The sequence below is a fragment of the Poecilia reticulata genome, chromosome 19 (genome assembly GCF_904066995.2).
Source record: "Poecilia reticulata chromosome 19, P_reticulata-male-v2, whole genome shotgun sequence".
NCBI classification, from domain to species: Eukaryota; Metazoa; Chordata; class Actinopteri; order Cyprinodontiformes; family Poeciliidae; genus Poecilia; species Poecilia reticulata.
This window is the reverse complement of record NC_088848.1, coordinates 16430464-16454091: the sequence shown is the minus strand read 5'-3', so window position 1 is coordinate 16454091 and position 23628 is coordinate 16430464. Positions and strand designations below refer to the sequence as shown.

The window sequence follows — 23628 nt, the reverse complement described above, 5'->3', positions numbered from 1 at the left end:
AATTCTGTACACATGACTGGTCTGTAAACAAACAAACAAAAATCCATTATCGGGATTTCTGTTTAGTCTTCAGAATTTTGGGGCTTTACGTTGGGGTTTACCCCGGTGAACGAGAGGGTAGCCTCCCTCCGCCTACGGGTGGGGGGATGGGTTCTGACTGTTGTTTGTGCTTACGGGTCGAACAACAGTTCAGATTACCCACCCTTCTTGGAGTCCTTGGAGGGGTACTGGAGAGTGCCCCTCCTGGGGACTACTTTGTTCTGCTGGGGGACTCCAACGCTAAAGTGGGCAATGACAGTGAGACCTGGAGGGGTGTGGTTGGGAGGAACAGCCCCCCCCGATCTGAACTTGAGTGGTGTTCTGTTGTTGGACTTCTGTGCTCGTCACGGATTGTCCATCACGAACACCATGTTCAAGCATAAGGGTGTCCATATGTGCACTTGGCACCAGGACACCCTAGGCCGCAGTTCAATGATCGACTTTGTCATCGTATAATCGGCTCTGCGGCCGTATGTCTTGGACACTCGGGTGAAGAGAGGTGCGGTGCTGTCCACTGACCACTACCTGGTGGTGAGTTGGCTCGGTGGTGCGGGAGGAAGCCGGTGAGACCTGGCAGGCCCAAACGTGCTGTGAGGGTCTGCTGGGAACGTCTGGTGGACTCCCTGTGAGACAAGAGTTTTAACTCCCATCTCCGGCAGAACTTCGAACACGTTTCAGGGGAGGTTGGGGACACTGAGTCTGAGTGGACCATGTTCCGTGTCTCCATTGCCGAGACGCCTTATCGGAGGTGATCTCAATCTCCGCTTCTTTTTTTTTTTTACTGGTTTCTACATTTTCTGTTTTTGGACCCAAAGCATTGTCGCGGTCTAATGGAAATTTGTAAACAGCCGAAAACCCATTCAGACACAGCAAAACAGAAAATAGAGCAGAGCAGAACAAATCCCAAAAATGAATTATTGATTTGAAGAATCGACATAACCCGCACTTTCCAAAGTTTACTGATTCTCCACCATTCAGCGTGCCTCGCGGAGAGGTTTTTGTTTTCACGTCTTCGTCGGTTGATTTGGAAGAGAAAATATTTACAGCTGAACGTCGGATACCTTAAAATAAAACTCACAAAGTAAAACTGTAGAAAGTTCCTTTTTTTTGATTGTACAAAAACATCGGACATAAATTCAGACATTTCTCTCCGCAGCTCCTCCTGGACGGTGCCGAGGCAAACCAAGGCCAAAACGAATCCATAGTTTCACCAACGAGTTCCAGGATCTATCCTTATTAGAGGCCTGCACAGTACCCGATGATTGTTTAGATGGAGAGAAGAAATAAAATATTCTGAGCTCCTTGATGATGGAGTTACTCCCCCCATCTCCAAGGTTGCCTGTATCCTGGATCTCATGCTTTTAATCTTAATCTAGATCTCAAGAGCTTGGAGAAGCTCGGAACTTGGAAAATACAAAGAAAAAGTTTCTTATCTGATTATAAAAGTTCACCTATCTGTTTTAAAGTTAAACTCACATTTTGCACTATTTGTCTTGCTTCCATTTAAGCCTCAACCGCTTCTAAAAACAACATTGCCAACAACTGCAACACCAATCAGTTTTCAAAGTCCACACCGTGATTCTGCTGGGTAAATGACCCAAGCCTTAGGTTCAAAGTAAGGTTCTGTGAAAGTAACTTGCGTGGAAGTTAAGTGTTAGTCAACAAAGTTTGAAATGGTAACGGCAATGAGAAGGATGAGAGCGGGCAGCAAGGAGCTAATGTGACAATCACACACTGACAGGTGGGGTAGTTTAGGGCGAAAACACACACAGATGCATAAACAAAGTAAGACTCAGAGCCCTAATACACACACACGTACACACACAGACTACAATGCTTAGCAATGCTTGTGCATGGCTTACATCACGGTAATGTTACAAACCATTGAACATGGACTTATTTTAGAAGCACAGCTATTTCACTCAACTTGATAGCATAAATTGCAAACACACACATGTAGTGTGTGAAAATTTTAATCTTAAAAAAAAATTACCAACACTCATGTGTCCTCAGAGGAATATAACTCCAATCTCTCCATTTGCTCAGATAATTATGATAACTGAGATACAGCTTTTATCTGATGATATAGCTAAGGGAGAAATAAAACAGTGTAAATACCTCTGACTTCTTTTGATGTTATACGTTTTCCTTGATATTTGTACTTCCTCCAGTAACGGTCTCTGTAAATATTTGCAAGGACCCACATTTTTCCAAATGTCTCCCTTCTCTTTGTCTCTTTGTTACGATGTGTGTCCAACTCCCTAAATGTCAGTTCGGGGGTTAGAGGGTCTCTTCTGCAGTGAGACAATCCAACGGACTGAACATCTTATTGGCCAGCAAAGTGTGACTCCTAAACTCTGAGAATGAGACCTTTGTTGGTGTATTCACAACGGTTTATTGTCATTTACATCGTCCGTACCGTGGGTACCAGAGAGGATACATTTCAAAACACTGGTTTCACGTTTCCGTGTGTAGATAGAAGCCATCATAGCTCCACCTCCATTGGCATATAAGAGTAGACCCCGCATTGGCTGCTCCGGCGCAGGAAATTCGTGGCCATTTTGGAGCGGTCGACCCTCCTACTTTGCTCAACCAAAACAGAGAAGATGCCTCAGCACTGCGGGATATCTTGTTCGGGTCGATGGATTATTGATATGAGAATCACAGACAACATTTCACAAGTAATGAACATATTATTGTGTATATATGTGATTAGAATATACTTTGCTGTATTTATGTCCACCGGCGAGATGCCAGCTAATATTAGCTACATGCTTGGTGTAAAACGGGGCTCAGCCCCGCTATGAAGGCTAACTGTGATTCCGTAAATCTAAAAAAATTAATATTCTCCAACATTGACTTAGATTATCTGACACAAAGCCAATATTAGAAACAATGTAACATTATATAAAAATTATTACGTGTTATAACATTCACCAGCATAGTTACACAGGTGTAAAGACTATTATTCACTCTGTCAAAAGTAAGATACATCCCAAATCTTCCGTTGTTGTTTTGAAGGTTCCTAAAGACACAATGTGAGGAAGAAGTGGGAATATCTTTAAAGAGAGACGGATGCACTGCACAGCACGGATGAATCTCGCATCGGCTTTTGGACTCAATCTCAGCTGCTGAATCACTGAAGCTAGAACTCGTCGGCTGGAAAACACATATATCTCAGAATATTCCATTCCTATTCCATCGTTATAGCCACTAAGCATATTTAAATATACTGAACTATGTATAAAAACATACTTTAAAATACAATTGTTTATAAATGTAGCTCTGATAGATGTTTGAATATGGTTTCCAGTAACAAAAAAAGCGTGTTATGATTGATTAAATGCGCTGATATTCATTTTGCCTGCTAAACACATAATGCTGAGTGGAGTGGTGGACTGCTCCAAGATGGCCGCCCTAAATCTCGCAGCGACAATAGCGAGAGCGGTCCATGAGGCGTCTATTCTTATATTATATCTATGTTCACCTCCCTCTCTCCAACCCCACCTCACTCTCTCACGTAACGAACGTAGTGCCGTTCTGTGTTGCCAGGCCAATCTGTGGCAGTTACAGCGCACCGACTGGCCTGGCATACCTACTGCAGCACTTTCAGTGGCGCTCTATCCTGTAACACGGATGCACGATTTTTCTTAATCACTTGGAATATTTTAACAATCAGGTAAACATTCCAAAAAGTAATTCGCTATATTAATATCCCACATGGTGGTATTATGATGAGTAGATATATGTGCCAGTTCTTGAGCAAGTACACCAAACCTGGTGAGACTGCTGAACATATTCAGGAGATCATAAAAACAGGCTTTCTTTTCAGCTATCAAAAATCATTTCTTACATATCAGATTCAGAAGCCTAAAAATAACATAAGAGAATAATAGTCACAGAAGAAAACAAAAATAAATAAATAAGAAAGAAAGAAACTAAACACAGAGGAACTAACCGTTATAGGACAATACCAGCAATGACAACACAGAGAAATAAACTGAATATTGTAAAAGCTTACTGGTAATGATAAACCCAGAAATATCAGCAACTAAGCACAAAATAAAACCCCAACACAAAGCAGCCACGAATCATGACAAATGGGAGTTTAGAAAAAAAAAAACTCTATCAACCGTTAAATGGGCAATGCTTGATGGTAAATTTTTTATAAGGCAAACATTATAAACTCCTACTCAGGTTCCAGCTGTCAGGAAAAAAAAAAAAAGGAAAAGTCCCCTACAACCTCAAAAAAAAAATCCATAAAACATTGAGCTAGCAACCTATTTTTTTATAAAAGCATTGAAAGGACAAGGTAAGAGACACATTCATCGTTTAAAAACTTTGATTCACACCGTCTTTTCATCCGCCGTCTACCGACCAAACACACTGTGATTTCACAGCGTAGTCCAAACACGGCTGAAGGACATGCTGGCAGTCGTCAAAAGCAACATTTTGTCACAGTCTCTCACCAAGACTGACAAGGCGAAAAACAAGTTTTGACTGTTTCAATTAGCATAACACAATCAAGCCCTTCCTAGGTCTCCTGCTGCGTAAAAGCATTGTGCGGTTCTGTGTCAGAATGTGGAAATCATAAAGGACGCAGTCACACAGATAAAGACTTCATTCAGATTTCAATAAATGGGGGAAATTAGTAATTTTCTAAAGCATCTAAATGAAAGGAACCTTCAGAAGCTGAACTGAAAATGCATAACTATGATGAACTGACCAATCAGATATAGTTTTACAGCAAAGAAACAGTCAAAGTTATTCTTTACAACGCGTTACAGCCTTTTTGGAAGTTATATTGTGGTGGTCGTAGTAGGTAAAAACATACATCATCATTCAGAAGGTCTTTCCGGTGTTCAGTCAACTCTGGTTATAAGAAGCTGTTTTAGTTATCTCCACCCAGATGGCTAGCTCAGATAGCATCAGAAAACAACACACCTCCCAGGAAATGTTGGATCATCTCAGCGTTTCTATTGAAGATGTGGTCTGAAATGGTTTGAAATGGATAAAACCACAGGGAGCTAGTTTATCCAAACAGATCACAGGGTTTGACTTAGGGTTTGACAAAAATATGCATGGATATTGTTAGATTTATTTTTAAAACACCTGCTTTACACAACAGGTGGTGTCCCTGAACAGTCTTTCCAATCCGAACCTTCATTTCTGATCTTTGATCGAAAATTACCGGCACAAAGAGACTCCATGCAGAAGCTGTGTTCATTTCCTGACACCTGCTGGTGAAATTCGTTCAACAGAGTTTGATGACTGAGTTGCTAATAGTATCTTTTAATTGGAATATTTCCTTTTTGCGGGGTGGATTAATTAGTAACACAGAACTATGTTGAACTTTGAAATCAAAAATTGAGTCAACAATTTTGATTTTCATCTCCCCTCCCCCCTTTAATCAATGAAGACAAGTACAGACAAACTAATTGAAGATTGAACTACTGTAGACTTAAACAACTTTTAAAAAAATAGTTTTAGCTGTCATTTCTGAATGACTACAGAGGTTTAAATTATCGTAGTCATATATGTCACCACTTTGAATTGGTCTGGAAGAAAACCCTACAGTTTCTCTTGAGATAAAGGGAAAAAAGAGGTAAGAAAAAACCCAGAAATCACCATGAAAACCAGCACCATTCTGCACAGACCTACCCCACCATGGACTGAGAGGATGTGATCCTGCTTCAGCATCATCACTTTAACGCTTGTTTGAAATCTGACGTTGGCCATATAAGGGCAAGCTTGATCCCATTTTAAGAAACGCTTTATGATCAAATGGAACATTTGCTAAACTGATTGATAAATTAGCTATTCATTCAAGCCCAAGTGCATGTAAACCACCGATCACAACTTTTCATCGAATTAATTGAAATCCGTAGTGGAAAATGCCAGAAGTACTCAATCGGGCATCTTTCACTTTTCGCTGTTAAATCTGACAAATCATTAATTATTGAACGAGTTCCTTAAATGTTTTATTAAAATAAGCGCAGTACAGCCAAAGGCTGAAAAAGCGACAAAATAGTAAATCTCTTAATTGCTTTAAGTAATCTAAGCCCAAGGTAGTGATTTTATACGACGCTCCTATAATCATCCCTCAGTTTAGGAAGAACTTAGCCAAGTGTCAAACTGGGGGAGAAAACTTAAAAGTCTTTAAGCTGTTTATGAGTAGTTTTAACTGCATCCTTCTGTGGTCATTGCGGAGCCCGTAGTGCAGGGTTTATCATCTGTAAACAGCTGCCCTGCTGGAGATCCAGCCAAAGGGGCCAGTTAAGGAGAACCAAAGGAGAAATAAAAAAAAAAGGCTCTGCGGGATGTAATGTTGCTTTTCAGCTGGGGATATTCAGATTGGGAAAAAAGGCAATTGTGCTGAAACAGCCAGGAATGATCAGAAAGGGGGGAATGAAGATTTATATCAAGAATATTAAAATAAACTGTCCTTTCTATATAAAGAGGAACTCCTTTATTTGTTCCTTTTGTTATCATTGTTGGCGATATAACAAATGAGGCCTGAAGTGAGTCGTGGCAGATGAAAATTCACGAATACAATCATTGGAAAGTTGAATTTAGACACGAGCATCGGGGGAGAGAAGACGTCCATTCTGCTTGCGGATCGTTCTGTTCTGCAGTCAGTTCTCATCTCCGCCTGGCTGGCCGAGCAGAACCCAGCCCGATCATCAATAGCAGACAACGAACGAGGCGGAGGCAGAATACCAAACATACCCATTGCATCATTATTTGCTCGTTTCTTCTTCATTACCCGATCCGGCACGCGGGTATCCCCACTTGATGACAATGATTAAGTCTCTGGCCTTGGACTCCGACTCTCTGCCGCTACCCTGTAGTGTCTGCTCGTGCCACAGCAACATGCTGAGGAAAAACTTCTCGTCTGTGTGACAAGAGTCCCCTTTGTGTGGCAGATGAAGGTGAGAGTGTGTTTTTGGTGGGTGCTGTGTTGCTTCAGGCGGTGAATACCTGAGGAGTTGAAGAATAAATGTATTTATCGAGAGACTCTGGCAGAGAGAAAGAGGGAAGGATGAAGACAGAGATGTACTCGCTTGTAAAATATTCATTTCAAGGCAGCAGGCCATGCCTAAAGCAAGTTTGTCTTTTAATGATTAATTTATCTGTACACTAATCCCACAGGAGGACTGAGTATGTGCGTGTGTGTGCGTGTATGTGTGTGAGCTCTTGCCTTCATCATGTCTTCTTCATTACAGCTAACGTATGTGAGAGAGAGAAAAAAATACTTCTGGGTTTCATCACGCGGATACGCGCGTGGGTGTGAAAATGTGTCTATATATCCGAGACACTGTGGACTCCTCCATGTATCATGGAGGCATTAGATCAAGGTTGTTGGAAGACTTTCAAAGACTTTTATTACGCTGGATTTTTTAGGGAATGAACAAAGCCAAAATCTGACATATGGTGCTTTGCAGTGGTTAAGATCGTAGCAGTATTGGTTTCATTAAAACATTTTATTTGTTTAAATCACTGTCTGAAATGGTTTTCGTTTAGTTTTTTTTGCAAAATAGACAGACATTTATTGCTCCTCTAGACTCGAACAAGATGCTTTTCAATCAGAGAAGCTGGAATAGGTCAAGATGTAAGATAAGGATTAATTAATAAGGCAGGATGAACTAATCTGAGATCAATTAAAGTATGTTAAAATAAGAGTAGAAAAAAATTTGCCAGTCTATGATTTGAAAAACAATTTCAAATAAGATAAACATTAAGAATGAGTAAAGCTAATATAGACTAAAATAAAATTAGCTAAAACAAGTTTGGGAATGATATGTAAAGTTAAGCCAAAAAATATTAACAATGGTAGGCTAATGTCATAAAAGAGATGCAGGTAGAATATACTAAAATAACCTAAAGTAAGGTAGAATAAGATAAACTAAGTAAGATTAACCAAAATTAGGCTTACATATAATAAGCTAGGCTAAACTAAAACAGCACAGAATAAACTCTATTTTAGTTAAATAAGCTAATGTAAGATGATTTATTGTTCCTTTTCAATTAATATGGTTACATACAAGATCAAAAGATGATCCATAGCTAAGGAATTGTGCTGTGCCTTTAAGAGGAGCTGTTTCTTTCTTCTTCGTTGGTTTTTTTAGGAGGGCCCAAGACGGGTTCTGTTAACGTAAAGGCTGAATTAAAAGTCTGGACAGCTACGCTGCTCCCGCTCAGTGTTCTGCGCTTTCTTCACCCACGGCTTCCTATTTTATGGTAACACAGATTTACCTCACATCGTAGTGCTACACTAAGCTAAACCAAGCTAAAATAAACTTAGAAAAGACACAGTAAAGTATGCCAATATCAGCCAACCTAAAATAAGTCCAAATAAGATTAGCTAACGTAAGCTAACATAGCATATTCTAAACGACAGTAAGCTAACAATACATAGGCTAAAACAAACCAAGTTAAAGTGAGCAAACAACAGGGCAAAAACTGTATGAAACAGATCAATTAAAACATGCCCAGAATGTCAATGAATGACACAAACACATATGTTTGAGAGGAGGATGAGGAACATTACTAAAAAGAGATTATATCAGTTCAACCTTACTTGCTTGAGCCAGAGCTTTTACTTCCACCATCCTGATGCCAGGATGCAAACAGCTGATGCAAACCATGAGGAAGATACTGCTCATAAGAACTTTATCTTGTAACAAACCTGTTGATTTCCAACCATACACATGGATGGATGGATGGATGGATGGATGGATGGATGGATGGATGGATGGATGGATGGATCAAAACGTGATGTACAGATTGGTGGAAATGTGTGCAGTTTCCAGTGGTGGAGAAAGTACTCAAAAAATGTACTTAAGTAAAAGTACAAATACACAGACAAAAATGTACTCAAGTAAAACTACCACATTAACATTTGTACTTAAGTAAAAGTAAAAAAGTACTGACTTTTAAAAACACTTAAGTATTAAAAGTAAAAGTACTTGCTGAATGGATTACCTAATCGCTAATATTATTAAGTGTACTGATCGTATTTAATTTTAATACAATAGAAATGTGCCATTTAATGAACAATGTCACAGATAAAGCATGTTTTTATTATGTTTACTCTGTGTAACATAGTTTAGACTTAGATATGTGATTCTATGCATCATAATTTCAGGGATGGAAACATCTCGTCTCCTGTCCTAACATAGCATGAACTTCACTTTTTTTCACTGGTGGCTTTTATTTTGAAAGAAATCCAACAGAAAAGGGATGGAAAGAAGGTGGGTGGGAGAGGACATGGAACTAAGGAGTCACATAGCAGAATTGTAGTCAAGACGACCTACCCAAGAAGACCAAGTCAAGACCAGCACCTCGCGCTACATGACACAAAAAATTTAGTTTTACCTATCAAAATTGCTTCTCAAATTGACTTGAAAGATCCACATTCCCATAAAACACCTAGATATTAAATACTTACAGCTGAAATAAATTTAATCGGTAAAGATCCATCCAGAAGAATCGGATCGTTCCTGAATGTCATATCAATGCAGACTTTGGTACCAGCGTTGTCCCATATATGCGACACCTCAGTCAACATCTCCACACAATAATTCAGCACATGAGTGACAACTTTTCGCAGATGCAACATCAGTCAGTACAGCTAGCTTTGCTAGCATCACGTCCACGGAGCTTAACTTTCTTTAAGCTTTCCTTCCAAGTGACCAAGGGCGTAGGAACAAGTTTATCATTGGGGGGGGACACACACATATCGGAAACTTGAAAGATCCGTAAATAGCTTGAGCAAAAATGTCAAACAATGGTGTTATCAATGTGTTACTCTAATCTGACCCTTTGTAGCCCATAATCTAACTATTTACAATCCAATAATCAGATTAAAATTACGTATCCAAGTTAAGTATTTGGGATTATTTTTAGAAAACACATATTGTTGCTTCTTTTTCCTTGGGGAAAAAGAAGCAACAATATGTGCTTCTTTTTGGAGGGAAAAGAGATGCACATTTTCTAGCTGATGGATGAATTTTTTATTGAGTGATCAAATTACTCTTTCAAAGTAACTATGCCATCCATGGCAATAAACTAACTACACTATAAATCATATGTGTGGACTGTCTGAGGACAATGGCCTATTTGATTATGATCTGATGTTTGTGAACAACCCCTGGTGGTTGCTTCTGACTTACCTTCTGGTAGATCACAGCCTCCAACTGCATCCCGGGAACCGGGGTCACCATGTGAACCAGTTGTATCCGCTGAACCCTCTACATCTGGGACTGTTCCAACTGTCAGCTGTTTTGATCCAGTGGCCCTACGTCGCTCCAAACGTACAACTGCTGGACAACATTCTAATGTGTACCATCTTCCACGGCCAGCAGGAGACGTTCTTCCTGGAGGTTCTTCTGCATCCCTGTCAACTGTATCAGCTATGTTTAGACCTTGGAGCTAATGGTATTGGTTTGAATTGGTCACCGTCGGGTCGACGATGCAAAAAGGGGGGGTAGAATGTAGTGGTATAGAAATGCACCTAATTCCACACAGGTGGTTGTCAGGTGAGAAGTTCCGGTTGTTAAGGTGGGTGTGGTATATAAGGAGCTGCGGCGTTCATTCAGGATGTGTCGTCTTTGCTCTTCCACTGTGTGGCTTGCGTCCTGTGGACTCTGGCAGCGGAAAGTAACAAATCACTGGCTGGTGCGTGCTACACTGAGATCCTGGTGGTAAAGCGCCACTGCGCTGCGCTCCTTCTCTTCCTCCTTCTGCGAGTGTGTGTGTGCGTGTTTGGATCGGCAGGTCCCCCCACAGTCGGACCATTGCTGCTCTGTTCTGCTCCGATCTACTCTGCTTTGCTCTGTCTGCGTTCGTTTCCCGGATCTGTCAGTCGGCGTTCGTTTTCCCGGACTTCTAAATCTCAGTCGTTTTTAAAGTTGGACTGCGGCGGTATTATCCGCCTCCATCGAAGCGGTGTTTGGGGTGTGGCATCGGCGCACCCATTTCACCCCCCGTTGTGGCATGACAAGCGGGCCACGCATGGTCCTGATGTTTTAACTTGTATTGGCTATTGTTAATTTCTATTCCTTTACTTATTTTGCTTACGGCCCTTTTTGTCTTTTATTTAGTTGGGCTGATATTGCTTTTTTTCTTATTAGGTTTAAGATTGTTATCTTGGTTAACTGTTTTTCTTTTGTTGTTTTGCAGTTGCTGAGGTCCGGTGGCGGTGTTGGTGTGGTGACGGTGTCTTCCCCTTCTGCGTGCTGTGATTCTTGAGTTTGGGTTGTCTCACTGCGTCTGGTGTGTCAAAGGGTTTTTTTTTTTTTTGGTTTGCTGTGTTTGGTGGATACCGTCCCTATAGCGCCCCCTCTGGCCGGTAACTTCAGCTACTGCACTTTGATTTTCTTTGTTTTCCTTTGTGTCCCATTCGTAAAAAGAAACTGGTTTTAAAAAGAGCTTAATAAATGGTTGTTTTATAAATTTGAAACTGTCTCAGATGTGCTAAATTCATGCATAACTGAACCTGTGTGCCTTAAACCAAAAGAAATATTCTCTGGGTGAAATTCCCAGGGTGGCGTTGTTGTGCAACCTATTAAAACTAAAAGTTCACCAAATCTGAGTTTCCGTCTAGTATCGCCACATAATCATGAGCACGTAGCTCGGTTCATTGTGCGCGTTGAAGTTGAAGGGGACACGCAGCGGCACGAGCTAACGCCGCCGCGTGCGCAGCGTGTCGCAGCGCGTCGTGCATCTCTGGATCTTTGCAACTCGGTGCGGATCACGCGAGCCGCTCTCCCAGGCTAATCTGTTGCTAAGAGATGAGTGTGTTTTCTGGTAACCAAGTTCCATAAAGTAAACGTCTGAGAGATACCAGAAGAAATCCTATGTTTTTTGAACAATAACAATTTTTGTCGCTAATCTGTTGCTTAGAGATGAGTGTGTTTACTGGTAACCAAGAGCCACAAAGTGAACTTCAGATATTTACTTTAGCGAAATTTGCCAACGGTAAATGTCTTGTATCTAATCAGGTAAGCGTTATTTCAAAAGAGCTTTTGTTTTATAAACTACTTGTTATTCATTTGGTTTTAAGAGATAAGCGGGTTTTTTCTGGTAACGAATTGCCACGAAGTATAAATCGAGATTTTTACTTTTGTGTTGAATGTGTGTTTAATATAGCCTATTTGCCATTAATGACAAAAAATTACTTTTCTGCAAAATTGACTAACTGCACAATTCTTGTTAGTGTAAAATAAGTGGTATTTCAAAAGAGCGGGAGAAACATTATAAATTTTTATCAATAAGAATTTTTTGTTGCTACGCTGTTAATCTGTTGCTAAGAGATGATCGCGTTTTCTGGTAACCAAGTTCCATAAAGTAAACGTCTGAGAGAGAGCAGAAGAAATCCTATGTTTTTTGAACAATAACAATTTTTGTCGCTAATCTGTTGCTAAGAGATGAGTGTGTTTACTGGTAACCAAGAGCCACAAAGTGAACTTCAGATATTTACTTTAGCGTAATTTGCCAACGGTAAATGTCTTGTATCTAATCAGGTAAGCGTTATTTCAAAAGAGCTTTTGTTTTATAAACTACTTGTTGTTCATTTGGTTTTAAGAGATAAATGGGTTTTTTCTGGTAACGAACTGCCACGAAGTATAAATCGAGATTTTTACTTTTGTGTTGAATGTGTGTTTAATATAGCCTATTTGCCATTAATGACAAAAAATTACTTTTCTGCTAAATTGACCACGTGCACAATTCTTGTTAGTGTAAAATAAGTGGTATTTCAAAAGAGTGGGAGAAACATTATATTTTTTTATCAATAAGAATTTTTTGTTGCTACGCTGTTAATCTGTTGCTAAGAGATGATCGCGTTTTCTGGTAACCAAGTTCCACAAAGTTCCATAAAGTAAACGTCTGAGAGACAGCAGAAGAAATCCTATGTTTTTTGAACAATAACAATTTTTTGTTGCTTATCTGTTGCTAAGAGATGAGTGTGTTTACTGGTAACCAAGTGACACGAAGTGAACAAAAAGCAGAGCACAAACATTTCTAATGTAACTATTGCCCACATTAAAAGTAGGCTTTTTCCTAAAATAAGCTTTTTAGCTATTTTGTTTATTTATTAACCATGTTTAGCACACTGAATGGAGGAAGTCAATGTAAGACAACATGCTAGTTATAGCCCACATGCCACTGGCTGCATTTAGGCTAATATTACCATTATTCGATCTTGATATTGCATAATGTTTTGTGATACCAAGTATAGGCTACAGAACAAAGACAGAAATATTTACAAAAAGAGATGTTTAAGCAGAATCATTGCAAAGGCAGAAATGAGAAAAAAAACACCATTTATCTTAAACTCCTAGAACTGGCTTTAATTCTTGAGTTAAAGGAATTCTATTAAAAAACAGAAACACCTGCTTTACAAGCAGACTTAAAATGTTCCTTTCTGTGAGCACCCTATGTATCATCTGATATTGTTCAGACAGGTTCAGATCTGATATCACTTGCCTTGTTAAATTTCCTGTTCCTAAATTCTCTGACGAGGCCCAAAAATTTGATAACGAGTCAGATTTCTAAGTTTTAAAATGTTATCAGAAAGGTAGAAAGTTTGCAAATTATTTTCCTTACACTTTACAGTTATGCAGCACTTTGTGTTGATCTGAAGTAATCATCTTTGTTGTAAAATATCTTGGAATTTGTGGCTGCAGCATTGCAAATGCTAGAAATAGTTATGGGATGTAAGCACTTCTGCACATCATGGTGCAGAAGTGCTTACATCCCATAAGCACTTCTGCACCTTGAGCCCTAAATATTGTATCTTTATGTTATTTCCCTCAGTTACTCAACATATACTGTTACAGAAACTCACAGTTTCAGTGTTGGGGTCACATTGTATTTGGGAAACGTTTGATAGTTGGGCACATAAGAAAAAAATAATGTAGTTTACTGCTAGGTGAAACGCTAGTTAAAATCAAACCTACTTAGAGATACTCAGACAATGTGTATATATATTTATTCATATTTATATAAATTCCCTTCTCACCCTTCCGCAGGTGGACTCTTTCATCCACTGAGCGCGGGTCCTCTACCAGAAGCCTGGGAGCTTGAGGGTTCTGCACAGTATCTTGGCTGTGCCTAGAACCTGACATTTCTGGACTGAGATGTCTGATGCTGTTCCTGGGATCTGTTTTAGCCACTGCTCCAGTTTGGGGATGACTGCCCCGAGGGCCCCAATGACCACAGGCTAGACTACCACAGGTCCCTGCGCTCCTCGGCCCTGTAGACGCAGGGTGAATCCTAGCAACCTGCAGCCTCTTTGCCGGGAGCACCGGATGCCACCTGATGGTGTAGACCCGCCGATTTCTGCCAGGATCAGTTTGGTAAATGCCAGGTCGCTAACAAATAAAACTTTCGTCATTAGGAATTTCTTTTCCTCTTATTGATTGGATGTTTTATTAACAGAATCATGGACAAGTGGTTTGGTGACTCCAGCATTTTTAATGAACTTGTACTGCGGTACTGCGGCTATTTTAATGCTCCAAGGATGTCAGGGTCCGGTGGAGGTATAGTGACTGTTATAAGCAGTTTTACTTGTAAACAGTTGCCTCTGGCCTCGTTTAGTAGCTTTGAGATCAGCCTATTTGAACTCGGCAGCTCTCACACTGTGCTGTGTGCGGCGGTCTATCGGCCACCGAAGTACAACAAAAACTTTATAAATGACTTTTCTGATTTCCTGGCTGATATTATGCCAAGGTATGACCGAGTTCTCATTGTTGGTGATTTTAATATTCTTGTCTTTAATTTTGTGTAGTCTGACTGGTGCTATCCATGAGCATGGTCACAGTCTTGATCTAGTTTTATCTTATGGTCTACCAGTTTGTAATTTAGTGATTGGTGACTCATTATTTTCAGACCAGATGCCTGTTTTATTTGAGATAACGCTGTCCTGTGCTAAAGCTAAAGCATGCGCTGCAGCTCAGTTCTATCGTGTTCTTAACCCTTCTACTGCTGGTCAGTTTTCTTCTGTTTTTAATAAATTTATTGATGTATAAAGTGATTCATAAATAAAGTTGGTGTGGGATGGCATGGTACTGTGGTTTTCACCTTCCAGTCTTTTCCAGTTCCTCTCTGAGGCCCTGGTATTTCTGCAGTTTCTCGTGCTCCTTTTTCCTGATGTAGTCACTTGGTACTGCTACATCCACCACAACGGCTTTCCTCTGTTGTTTATCCACCACCACAATGTCCGGTTGGTTCGTCATTACCATTTTGTCTGTCTGGATCTGGAAGTCCCACAGGATCTTAGCTCAGTTATTCTCCACCACCTTTGGGGGTGTTCCCCACTTTGATCTTCCAGTCCATATTCTGCAGATGTTCCTGTACACTATGCCTGCCACTTGGTTATGTCATTCCATGTATGCTTTCCCTGCTAGCATCTTGCACCCTGCTGTTATGTGCTGGACTGTCTCAGGGGAATCCTTGCACAATCTGCACCTCGGGTCTTGTCTGGTGTGGCAGATCTGAGCCTCTATTGCTTTGGTGTTTAGGGCCTGTTCCTGTGCAGCCAGGATGAGAGCCTCTGTGCTGTCCTTGAGTCCAGCTTTTTCCAGCCATTGGTAGGATTTCCTGATATCAGCCACTTCATTTATTTGTCTGTGGTACATCCCATGTAGGGGCTTGTCCTCCCATCATGGTACCTCCAGCACCTCATCCTCTGTTCCCCATTGTATGAGACATTTATTGAGCACATTGCCTGTTGAGATCTTGTTCTTGGTGTATTTATGGATCTTGGATGTTTCATCCTGGACAGTGGCTCTCATACTCACTAGTCCTCTGCCTCTTTCCTTGTGGCTAGTCTCAGGGTGCTGGATTTGGGGTGGGACCCTCCATGCATGGTTAGTAGGTTCTGAGTCTTAACATCCGTGGTGTTCATCTCCTCCTTTGGCCAGCTAATTATTTATTTATGTATTTATTTTTATAACAGACAGAAAAGACAATCAAGAAAGAAAAAATAAAATAAAATAGAATGAAACAGACTAGAGAAATAAGAGGTAAAACAAATTATGCCCAAGTGACATGCACATTTTATATTTTCTGTTTGAAAAGGAGCAGAAGATGTAATATCTTATAATGTCTTGCCCCTTTCATACTTATCAATTTATAATCAATTAACTGTCAAAACATCAAAACGAGACAACTTGTTTCCATTTTACATGACATTTAAAGATGTCTCATTATTTAAAAAGTATTTATATCATCAATAGTATTTGCATACTTTAAAACAGTCATCTTATAGAACATTTTGCAATAAGCTCCTTTTTAATCAGTTTTTTAAGCTGGTTTATATTTCTACTTTTTTGAACTCATCATTCAATCCATTCTATACATCTACTCCACACACCGATAAACAAAAACTCTGCATGGTTGTTCTAATACATTGTTTTTTAAAATGTCCATCACCTCTTAAATTATAACTTCCCTCTCTGTCACAAAACATTTTCTGTATATTAGGTGGAAGTTGCTGATTTCTGACCTTAAACATGAATTATACAGTTTTAATATTTCAGTATTCTGGGACCTTGTTGCTCAGCTTGGGTTCCCCAAGGTTCAGTTTTGGGCCCAACTCCTCTTTTTACTGTACATACACCCAATAGGTTTTATTTTAAATCGCCACAGTAAAGGATTCCAAAAAGGTTTGGTTCCCTCAATTAAGAAAACTCAAGGAATCACCTGCCTTATTTAACTTCCTTGTTCCTCGTTTAGTCAGAATGCTGGATTTGGGGTAGAGCCCTCCATGCATGGTTAGTAGTTTCAGAGTCTTATCATCCGTGGTGTTTATCTCCTCCTTTGGCCAACTAGCTATTCCTGCAGGATCTCTGATTACTGGTAAGGCGTAGCTGTTTATTGCACTGATCTTGTTCTTGCCATTGAGCTGGCTTCTCAGGACTTGCCTTATTCGTTGGAGGTATTTGGCTGTGACTACTTTCCTTGTGACCTCATGGAGGTTGCTATTTGCTTGTGGTATTCCCAGGTACTTGTAACTGTCCTCAATGTCTGCCATTGTTCCTTCTAGGAGTGAGACCCCTTCTATGTGGACGACCTTCCCTCCATCCGACCACACTTCTCTAGTCCGAATAACATCCCAATGTCAATGCTGTAGATCCTGGTGGTGTGTATTAGTGAGTTGATGTCTCGCTCGCTCTTGGCGTACAGCTTAATGTCATCCATGTAGAGGAGGGTTAGGGTAACATTAATGGTGGCCCCATTCTTGAGTCGGTATCCGTAGCCAGTCTTGTTGGTGATTTGGCTGAGGGGGTTCAGATGTAGAACAGCAGTGGACACTTGTGCAAGTGGTTTGCAGTTTGCATTATATATAAATAAAAAAATAAAATAGCAAAACTGCATCTGCAAACCAATTGTGCAAGTGGTTTGCAGTATATATTTAAAAAAATAAAATTAAATAAATAAATAAAAAACTGCCCTGAGACAGACTGGCGACCTGTCCAGGGTGTACCCCGCCTCTCGCCAGGAACGTTAGCTGGAGATAGGCACCAGCAACCCTCCCAACCCCACTAAGGGACAAGGGTGTAAAGAAAATGGATGGATGGATGGAATAAATAAAAAACTGCCCTGCGACAGACTGGCGACCTGTCCAGGGTGTATCCCGCCTCTCGCCCAGAACTTTAGCTGGAGATAGGCACCAGCACCCCTTCCCAACCCCACGAAGGGACAAGGGTGTAAGAAAATTGATGGATGGATAAAAAAATGCAACTGAAAACCAATTGTGCAGTTTGCAGTATATATATTAAAAAATAAATAAATAAAAAAACCTGCAACTGCAAACCACTTGCACAAGTGTTAATCAAATGGGGCAGAAATCAAAAACTCTGGAAAGAATCATAATTCTTTCCAGGAAACTCTCTGCCCCCACTGCTGTTCTGCATAGATCTGAATCCCCTCAGCCAAATCACCAACGTGAGCCATCCCGTCCTTCCAAACAGACTCCAGGATGGTGGCTCATGGGATCCTCCCAGTCAGAGCCGTCATGCACTCCCGCGACATCTGCCCCCGACCCGGAGTCGGTTAGGCACCTTCTGTGGGAGTGTAGCGCTGCTGTGGACCTGTGGGCAAAGGCCGGCTCCTTGCAATTCCCATACTTGCCAGTAAGGGAGGCTAGCCACCATATGGACCTCCAGAAACCTGCTGGTAAGCAGGCGCAGGCAGATGCCCACCCACGTTTCTGTGATCCGAATGGTGGCAAAAAAAAGAACATACAGAGCTACAGGTGGCACGCCTGTAGCTCAAGGACACAGGCACAAAGAAGAATCGCCTGCGCCTCTTTGGACGAAGGAGCCGGCGCTCCACGGACAGAGGCCCCAGCAGCAGTGGGGCCCTGGCTCTCCGGGTGAGGCAGGTGGGAAGGAGCAATGAGGGAGGAAAGCCCCTCTGAGCACCATCGCTGTTTGGAAGAACGGGATGGCTCCAAACTTCAACCAGACTGGCCACGGATACCGACTCAAGAATGCAGCCACCAAAAGTCTCCTCCTCTACATGGATGGCATCAAGCTGTACGCCAAGAGCGAGCGAGACATCGACTCACTGATCCGCACCACCAGGACCTACAGCACTGACATTGGGATGTCATTCGGACTAGAGAACTGTGGCGGATGGAGGGAACGTCATCCACACAGAAGGGGTCTCACTCCCAGAAGGAACAATAGCAGACATTGAGGACAGTTACAAGTACCTGGGAATACCACAAGCAAATGGCAACCTGAATGAGGTCACAAGGAAAGGAGCCACAGCCAAATATGAGGGGGTACCCAAAAGTTTCCAGAATGACGCTGCTGCACGCGCAGTTTTCGTAGTACACGATTCTGCCTCTAGGTTAGCGGTTCTCAACGTGGGCGGTGCCGCCCCCCAGTGGGCGTTCAGAGGACGGCAGGGGGCGCTGGCGGACATTTTTTCAAAAGGGGGGCGCTGGGATGCCTTTGGGGGGCGTTTAGTCGAAAGTAAACTTTACACCTTAAATGCACAACAATGCCAGTTTAGACTTTGAGCAACTTGGTAAAACTGTATTGTGTAACATTAAACCATGCTTGGCTGCAGCTGTATTGATGGCAGCTCTTCTTCTATTCAGTATTTGTAGCTTCTGTTAGCTTCTTGGCGCAGCTCCGTTCTTCTTCTACTGGTAGCTAAAATCACGATACTCTCGCTGTGTATCCCTCTGAAACATGAACCCATTTAAATAAATAAATCAAGAAATCCCTCCATGGGTGATACCACGATAGAGGGACGTTCATTTTATAGCGTTAACACCGGTGCTGTAAGTGGTCCGGTATGAAACTGGTGTGATAGAACAACACAGCACTTTTAAATTTCAATAATCAGAATGCAGTATAGCCTATATGTGCTGCATCGCTTTTCCCCATCGATACGCTTCCCGACCGCCGAGCACCTTGGGGGCTTAAAAAAAAGATGTGCACATTGCGCAAAACTCTGAAACAGGAGAAGCGGGACATAAAACGGAGCGACGAACTAGATGTGAATTATGGCATAAAAACAGAGAATCCGACACTGAACATTGAAAAAAATCAACACATGATGTGAAACACATGACGATTAGACGGCGCAGCAGGTGATGAGTGAAAATTACTGACGGTGAGCGTCAATAAATGATCAAATAAATCTAGCAACAGGAAAGAAACTAAAGTGGACATGGCAATAAACCAAGAGAGGATAATGCTAATCAAAGGAAACTAAATGGAAATGAATGAAGAACAAAATGCAAGAATTAACTAAGAAACTAAAGTAAATACAGAGGAATAAACTGGTATGGCAAGACCTTTTGAGCAATAATTAATACAGAGGACTGTATGGCAAGAATAAACAGACACTATTTCCAGATAAAGGTAAAATATTGTTGAAATGTCATGGGTTTGTTGAGACCCCATCTAGTACTGAGAATAAATATATCTTACAGACCATAACAGTAAAGAACTGATCACTTATTTATGTTTTTAATTAGCTTTGATATATTTATTTCTTCAATATTAATTTTCATGTCAGTGTCATGAGGTTGAGACTCCATGACACTTTCAATTTGACTCATTAGGATTTGATTAAGGATTTGTTTCTGTCTCATATTTGCATGGCATTAAAAGGACCTGGAACTTTTGTTTCTCCACTGAAAGCTCTGGTTTGCACAATAAATGCCATGTGGGTGAAGTTTTATGGATGATACTCTGATGTCCCATTCTCCTGAAGGCAGCACAGAGCTGCACCACCAGAAACTGACAAACACTGATGTAGTTACAGTTTTATCCATGTTTTAATGTTGCAGAGCTCAGTCGTTTTGCAAATAGTTCAAAGTTTAAACTGGCATTGCTGTACATCTTTTATCTGGTCATTTTGTGCAAGATTTAACAACTAGAAAACGGCACAAAATAAGATTTTTTTTCCCACTCTGATTGGCTGCTGTTAGGCCTACAAATTTTAACTTGAATGTTCATTGCATTTTTTGTAGACGCCTGTGAAAATAATCTCTATTCCCATGACTTTTTTTGTTCTCTGGGAAATTATTTTTGATGATAAATACAGAAACAAGCATAAAAATCAAAACATCTACAATAGTGATAGTAATATTAATGATAAAATATAGTCAATGCAAAGTAGCCTGCAAATTCTTTGGTGGGGGCGGTGAGGGACCTGGATAAGGGCTAGAGGGGCGCTGGCTTGAAAAATGTTGAGAAACACTGCTCTAGGTATTTGTTCAACCATGCCTTCTCAATCAGTGTGCCAAGCGGCGTTGATGTGGAAGGTTTCATCTACCCGCAGTGAATTTTGTTGTAAGAGCTGTTTTGTCCAGCCGTCGTTTTTCTTCATGGAGAAGTTTGCGTGGCTGAAGCTTTGCTTCCTGCTCAGGAAAAAAACATCGGAAACCGTTCAAATGTTAAAGACCGCTTACAAGGATGACGCTATGTGTCAAGCTCAAGTTTATTCATGGTTCACCCGCTTTTAAAATGGTGAATTGTCAATTGATGATCAACCGCTTTTTTCCGGAGCAGGAAGCAAAGCTTCAGCGGTGTGCTGCTCATAGAACTTCTCCTTGAAGAAAAACGACTGCTGGACAAAACAGCTCTTACAAGAAAATTCACTGCGGGTAGATGAAACCTTCCACATCAACGCTGCTTGGCACACTGATTGAGAAGGCGTGGTTGAACAAATACCTAGCGGCAGAATCGTGTACTACAAAAACTGCGCGTGCAGCAGCGTCATTCTGGAAACTTTTGGGCACCCCCTCGTACCTCCAACAAATAAGGCAAGTCCTGAGAAGCCAGCTTAATGGCAAGAACAAGATCCGTGCGATAAACAGCTACTCACCAGAGTAGGGCTGTTCTAAACGATTATTTTAGTAATCGAGTAATCTATAGATTTTTCTTACGATTAATCGAGTAATCGGATAAAAACAATTATGAAATAAAATATTGGTAAATCTTCCATAACACCAGTGTTACTATCGGATATCAACATCAGTCTATTTTTTCCACATTTGTGCTTCCCTACCAGTTACTTTTTTGTAGACTGGGGGAGCAATACGGGATATTTACGGCTCCTCCGTTCAGAAACTCATCTACCAGCCATGTTCCGCCTTCCGTTTGTTCAGACCGGGATGATAAAAGTTTATTGTGCGGTTCGTCCGTAAAGCTGCTCTTACCCTGTAAGCATCAACCCTCAGCCGCCCGCCGTGTTCAGTCTCTCCGCTCACCTGTATAAATCCTCCTCAGCTTCTTCCCGCCGTTCAACCAGCAGCTCCGGAGCAGAAAGGCTGCCGAACTCCCGGCATCATTTTAAGGATGTTTATTGGTCCCACAAAAACGATGAAAACCCGGAATTATCACCAATCAGTAAAATCCCCGCGGGCCGAACTTGAAGATTGGACGTTATGCCGCTAACACGTAGCTTCCGTCAACAACTCAGAGGTGGAAGTCAGAGCTTCGCACAACGCAAATAATGTTCCGGCTGAAACACGGTGCGCTAAATGATAAAACATAAATTAACGAAGCTTCGAGGCAGGTCAATTTTCCTCGAGGAATTTTAATAATCGAGGTACTCGAATCACTCAAGGAATCGTTTCAGCCCTACACCAGAGTAATCAGAGACCCTGCAGGAATAATCAGCTGGCCAAAGGAGGAGATGAAGACCACCGATGTTAAGATACTCGGAAACTACTGACCATGCATGGAGGGCTCCACCCCAAATCTAGCATTCTGACTAAACACAAGTCATAGGGAAGGTAAATAAGGCAGGTGATTCCTTGAGTTTTCTAAATTGAGGGAACCAAACCTTTTTGGAATCCTAAAGACCTTTATTGGAAATAACAAACTGTTCCACAAACAGGAGCCATAATACTGGATGGATAATAAATGACTAAAACTATATGATCACGTAAAAGGTTAAAATAAGATTCATAAATATATATGCATAGAAAACAACAAGAAAAATGACAAAACAAACCCTAATTGATTTCTATTTGCTTTTTCTCTTTCTCTCTGTCTGAGCCTCGCGCGGTGCATCTGACCTCTGACCTCAACTCTTCCCATCTGTCCTCCCATGGACCAGATGATGTCCCTCCTACAAACCCAGCCGATGAAAATGATCGAGAAGATCTGGAGGATCAAGAAGACAGAAAAGACCTCCATCACCTCCAGGGGACAACTGTCAGTCTCCTGTTGAGCATTTGGACTGAAAACTGTGAGACTGAGCTTTAAAAACCTCCACTGGTCTGCTGTCCAGTATCAGCGTAGAGGAAGAAAAGCTAAACATGCTTCAGAGCTGTGAGAGAAGACGACTCTGAACTGTTGACGCTTGTTTCATCTGTGGACAACATGGACATTTCCTGAGGGACGATCTGGACAACCCAAAGATCCAACACCAGAACCAGTTGGACTGACAGGAAGCCAGAGAAGAGAGACGGGGGAGGATTTGGCTGCAGCAACGCTGAGACCGAGTGGGGGAGAGGGGCGAGAAGGAAGGAACAACATGAATCCACATCCACCACTGTGAAGGACGACCTGTCTGTAACATCCATCTAGATCACGACTTTAAATCTGAAACAACAGAGCAATAGAGTGAGCAGCAAAACTTCACTCTATCAAGTATCAAGTACTTCAACTTTTGACACCAAAGAGGACAACGTCCAGAGCAACAGCTAGTTTAGATGTTTCTGAAAGGCTCTCCACTCAAAGAACTATTGCTGGTCCACTGTCGAGTGACCGAAGCAGAGAGTGAAGATTTATACTTTTATGACATGAGGTAACAAATCCTCCTGAGCAGGCGATTAGTGTTCCTGCTTCTACGCTTTACCTACTTTCCAGATGGAAAATCTGCGCTTTGTTGGGTTTTGAACGGACACTTATCTATACCTTCACTGCACTAATGTAATTTTTTTTGTTTTGTTGGGTTTTCTAGAAAACACATGAAATTGGGTAGCTTAATTATGATCATTCTTAGTTGTTTGACTCCTAAGGATGTTTAAGAGTTTAGAAATTCATTCTTCAAGACATAAGAGAAGTCAATTTAAAATTAACTTTAATGTGTTTAAAAGAC

The 23628-nt window shown here is 41.2% G+C and overlaps 1 protein-coding gene and 1 long non-coding RNA gene across 4 annotated transcripts in view; one reads left to right on the top strand and one right to left on the bottom strand.

The window, feature by feature from the left end:
- The window catches only part of grid1b (glutamate receptor, ionotropic, delta 1b), a 437216-nt gene extending 426951 nt beyond the window's left edge, over positions 1–10265 (bottom strand). The window contains exons 1-2 of the mRNA XM_081601023.1: positions 10215–10265; positions 6832–6893 (exon numbers count right to left, since the gene is read on the bottom strand). Of these exons, the coding sequence (XP_081457149.1) occupies positions 6832–6893; positions 10215–10265 (113 nt within the window). The remainder of the gene's footprint in view (positions 1–6831; positions 6894–10214) is intronic.
- A 1962-nt stretch (positions 10266–12227) lies between these two features.
- LOC145549115 (uncharacterized) lies at positions 12228–15992 on the top strand. 3 transcript variants are annotated; one of them, XR_014085079.1, is made up of 3 exons: positions 12458–12566; positions 14076–14402; positions 15567–15992. It is a non-coding gene; the product is annotated as an uncharacterized LOC145549115 (long non-coding RNA). The 3 variants fall into 3 exon arrangements; XR_014085080.1 differs by lacking the exon at positions 15567–15992 and adding an exon at positions 14485–14831; XR_014085078.1 differs by lacking the exon at positions 15567–15992 and having other exon boundaries at positions 12228–12566; positions 14076–14446.
- The last annotated feature ends 7636 nt before the right edge of the window (positions 15993–23628 follow it).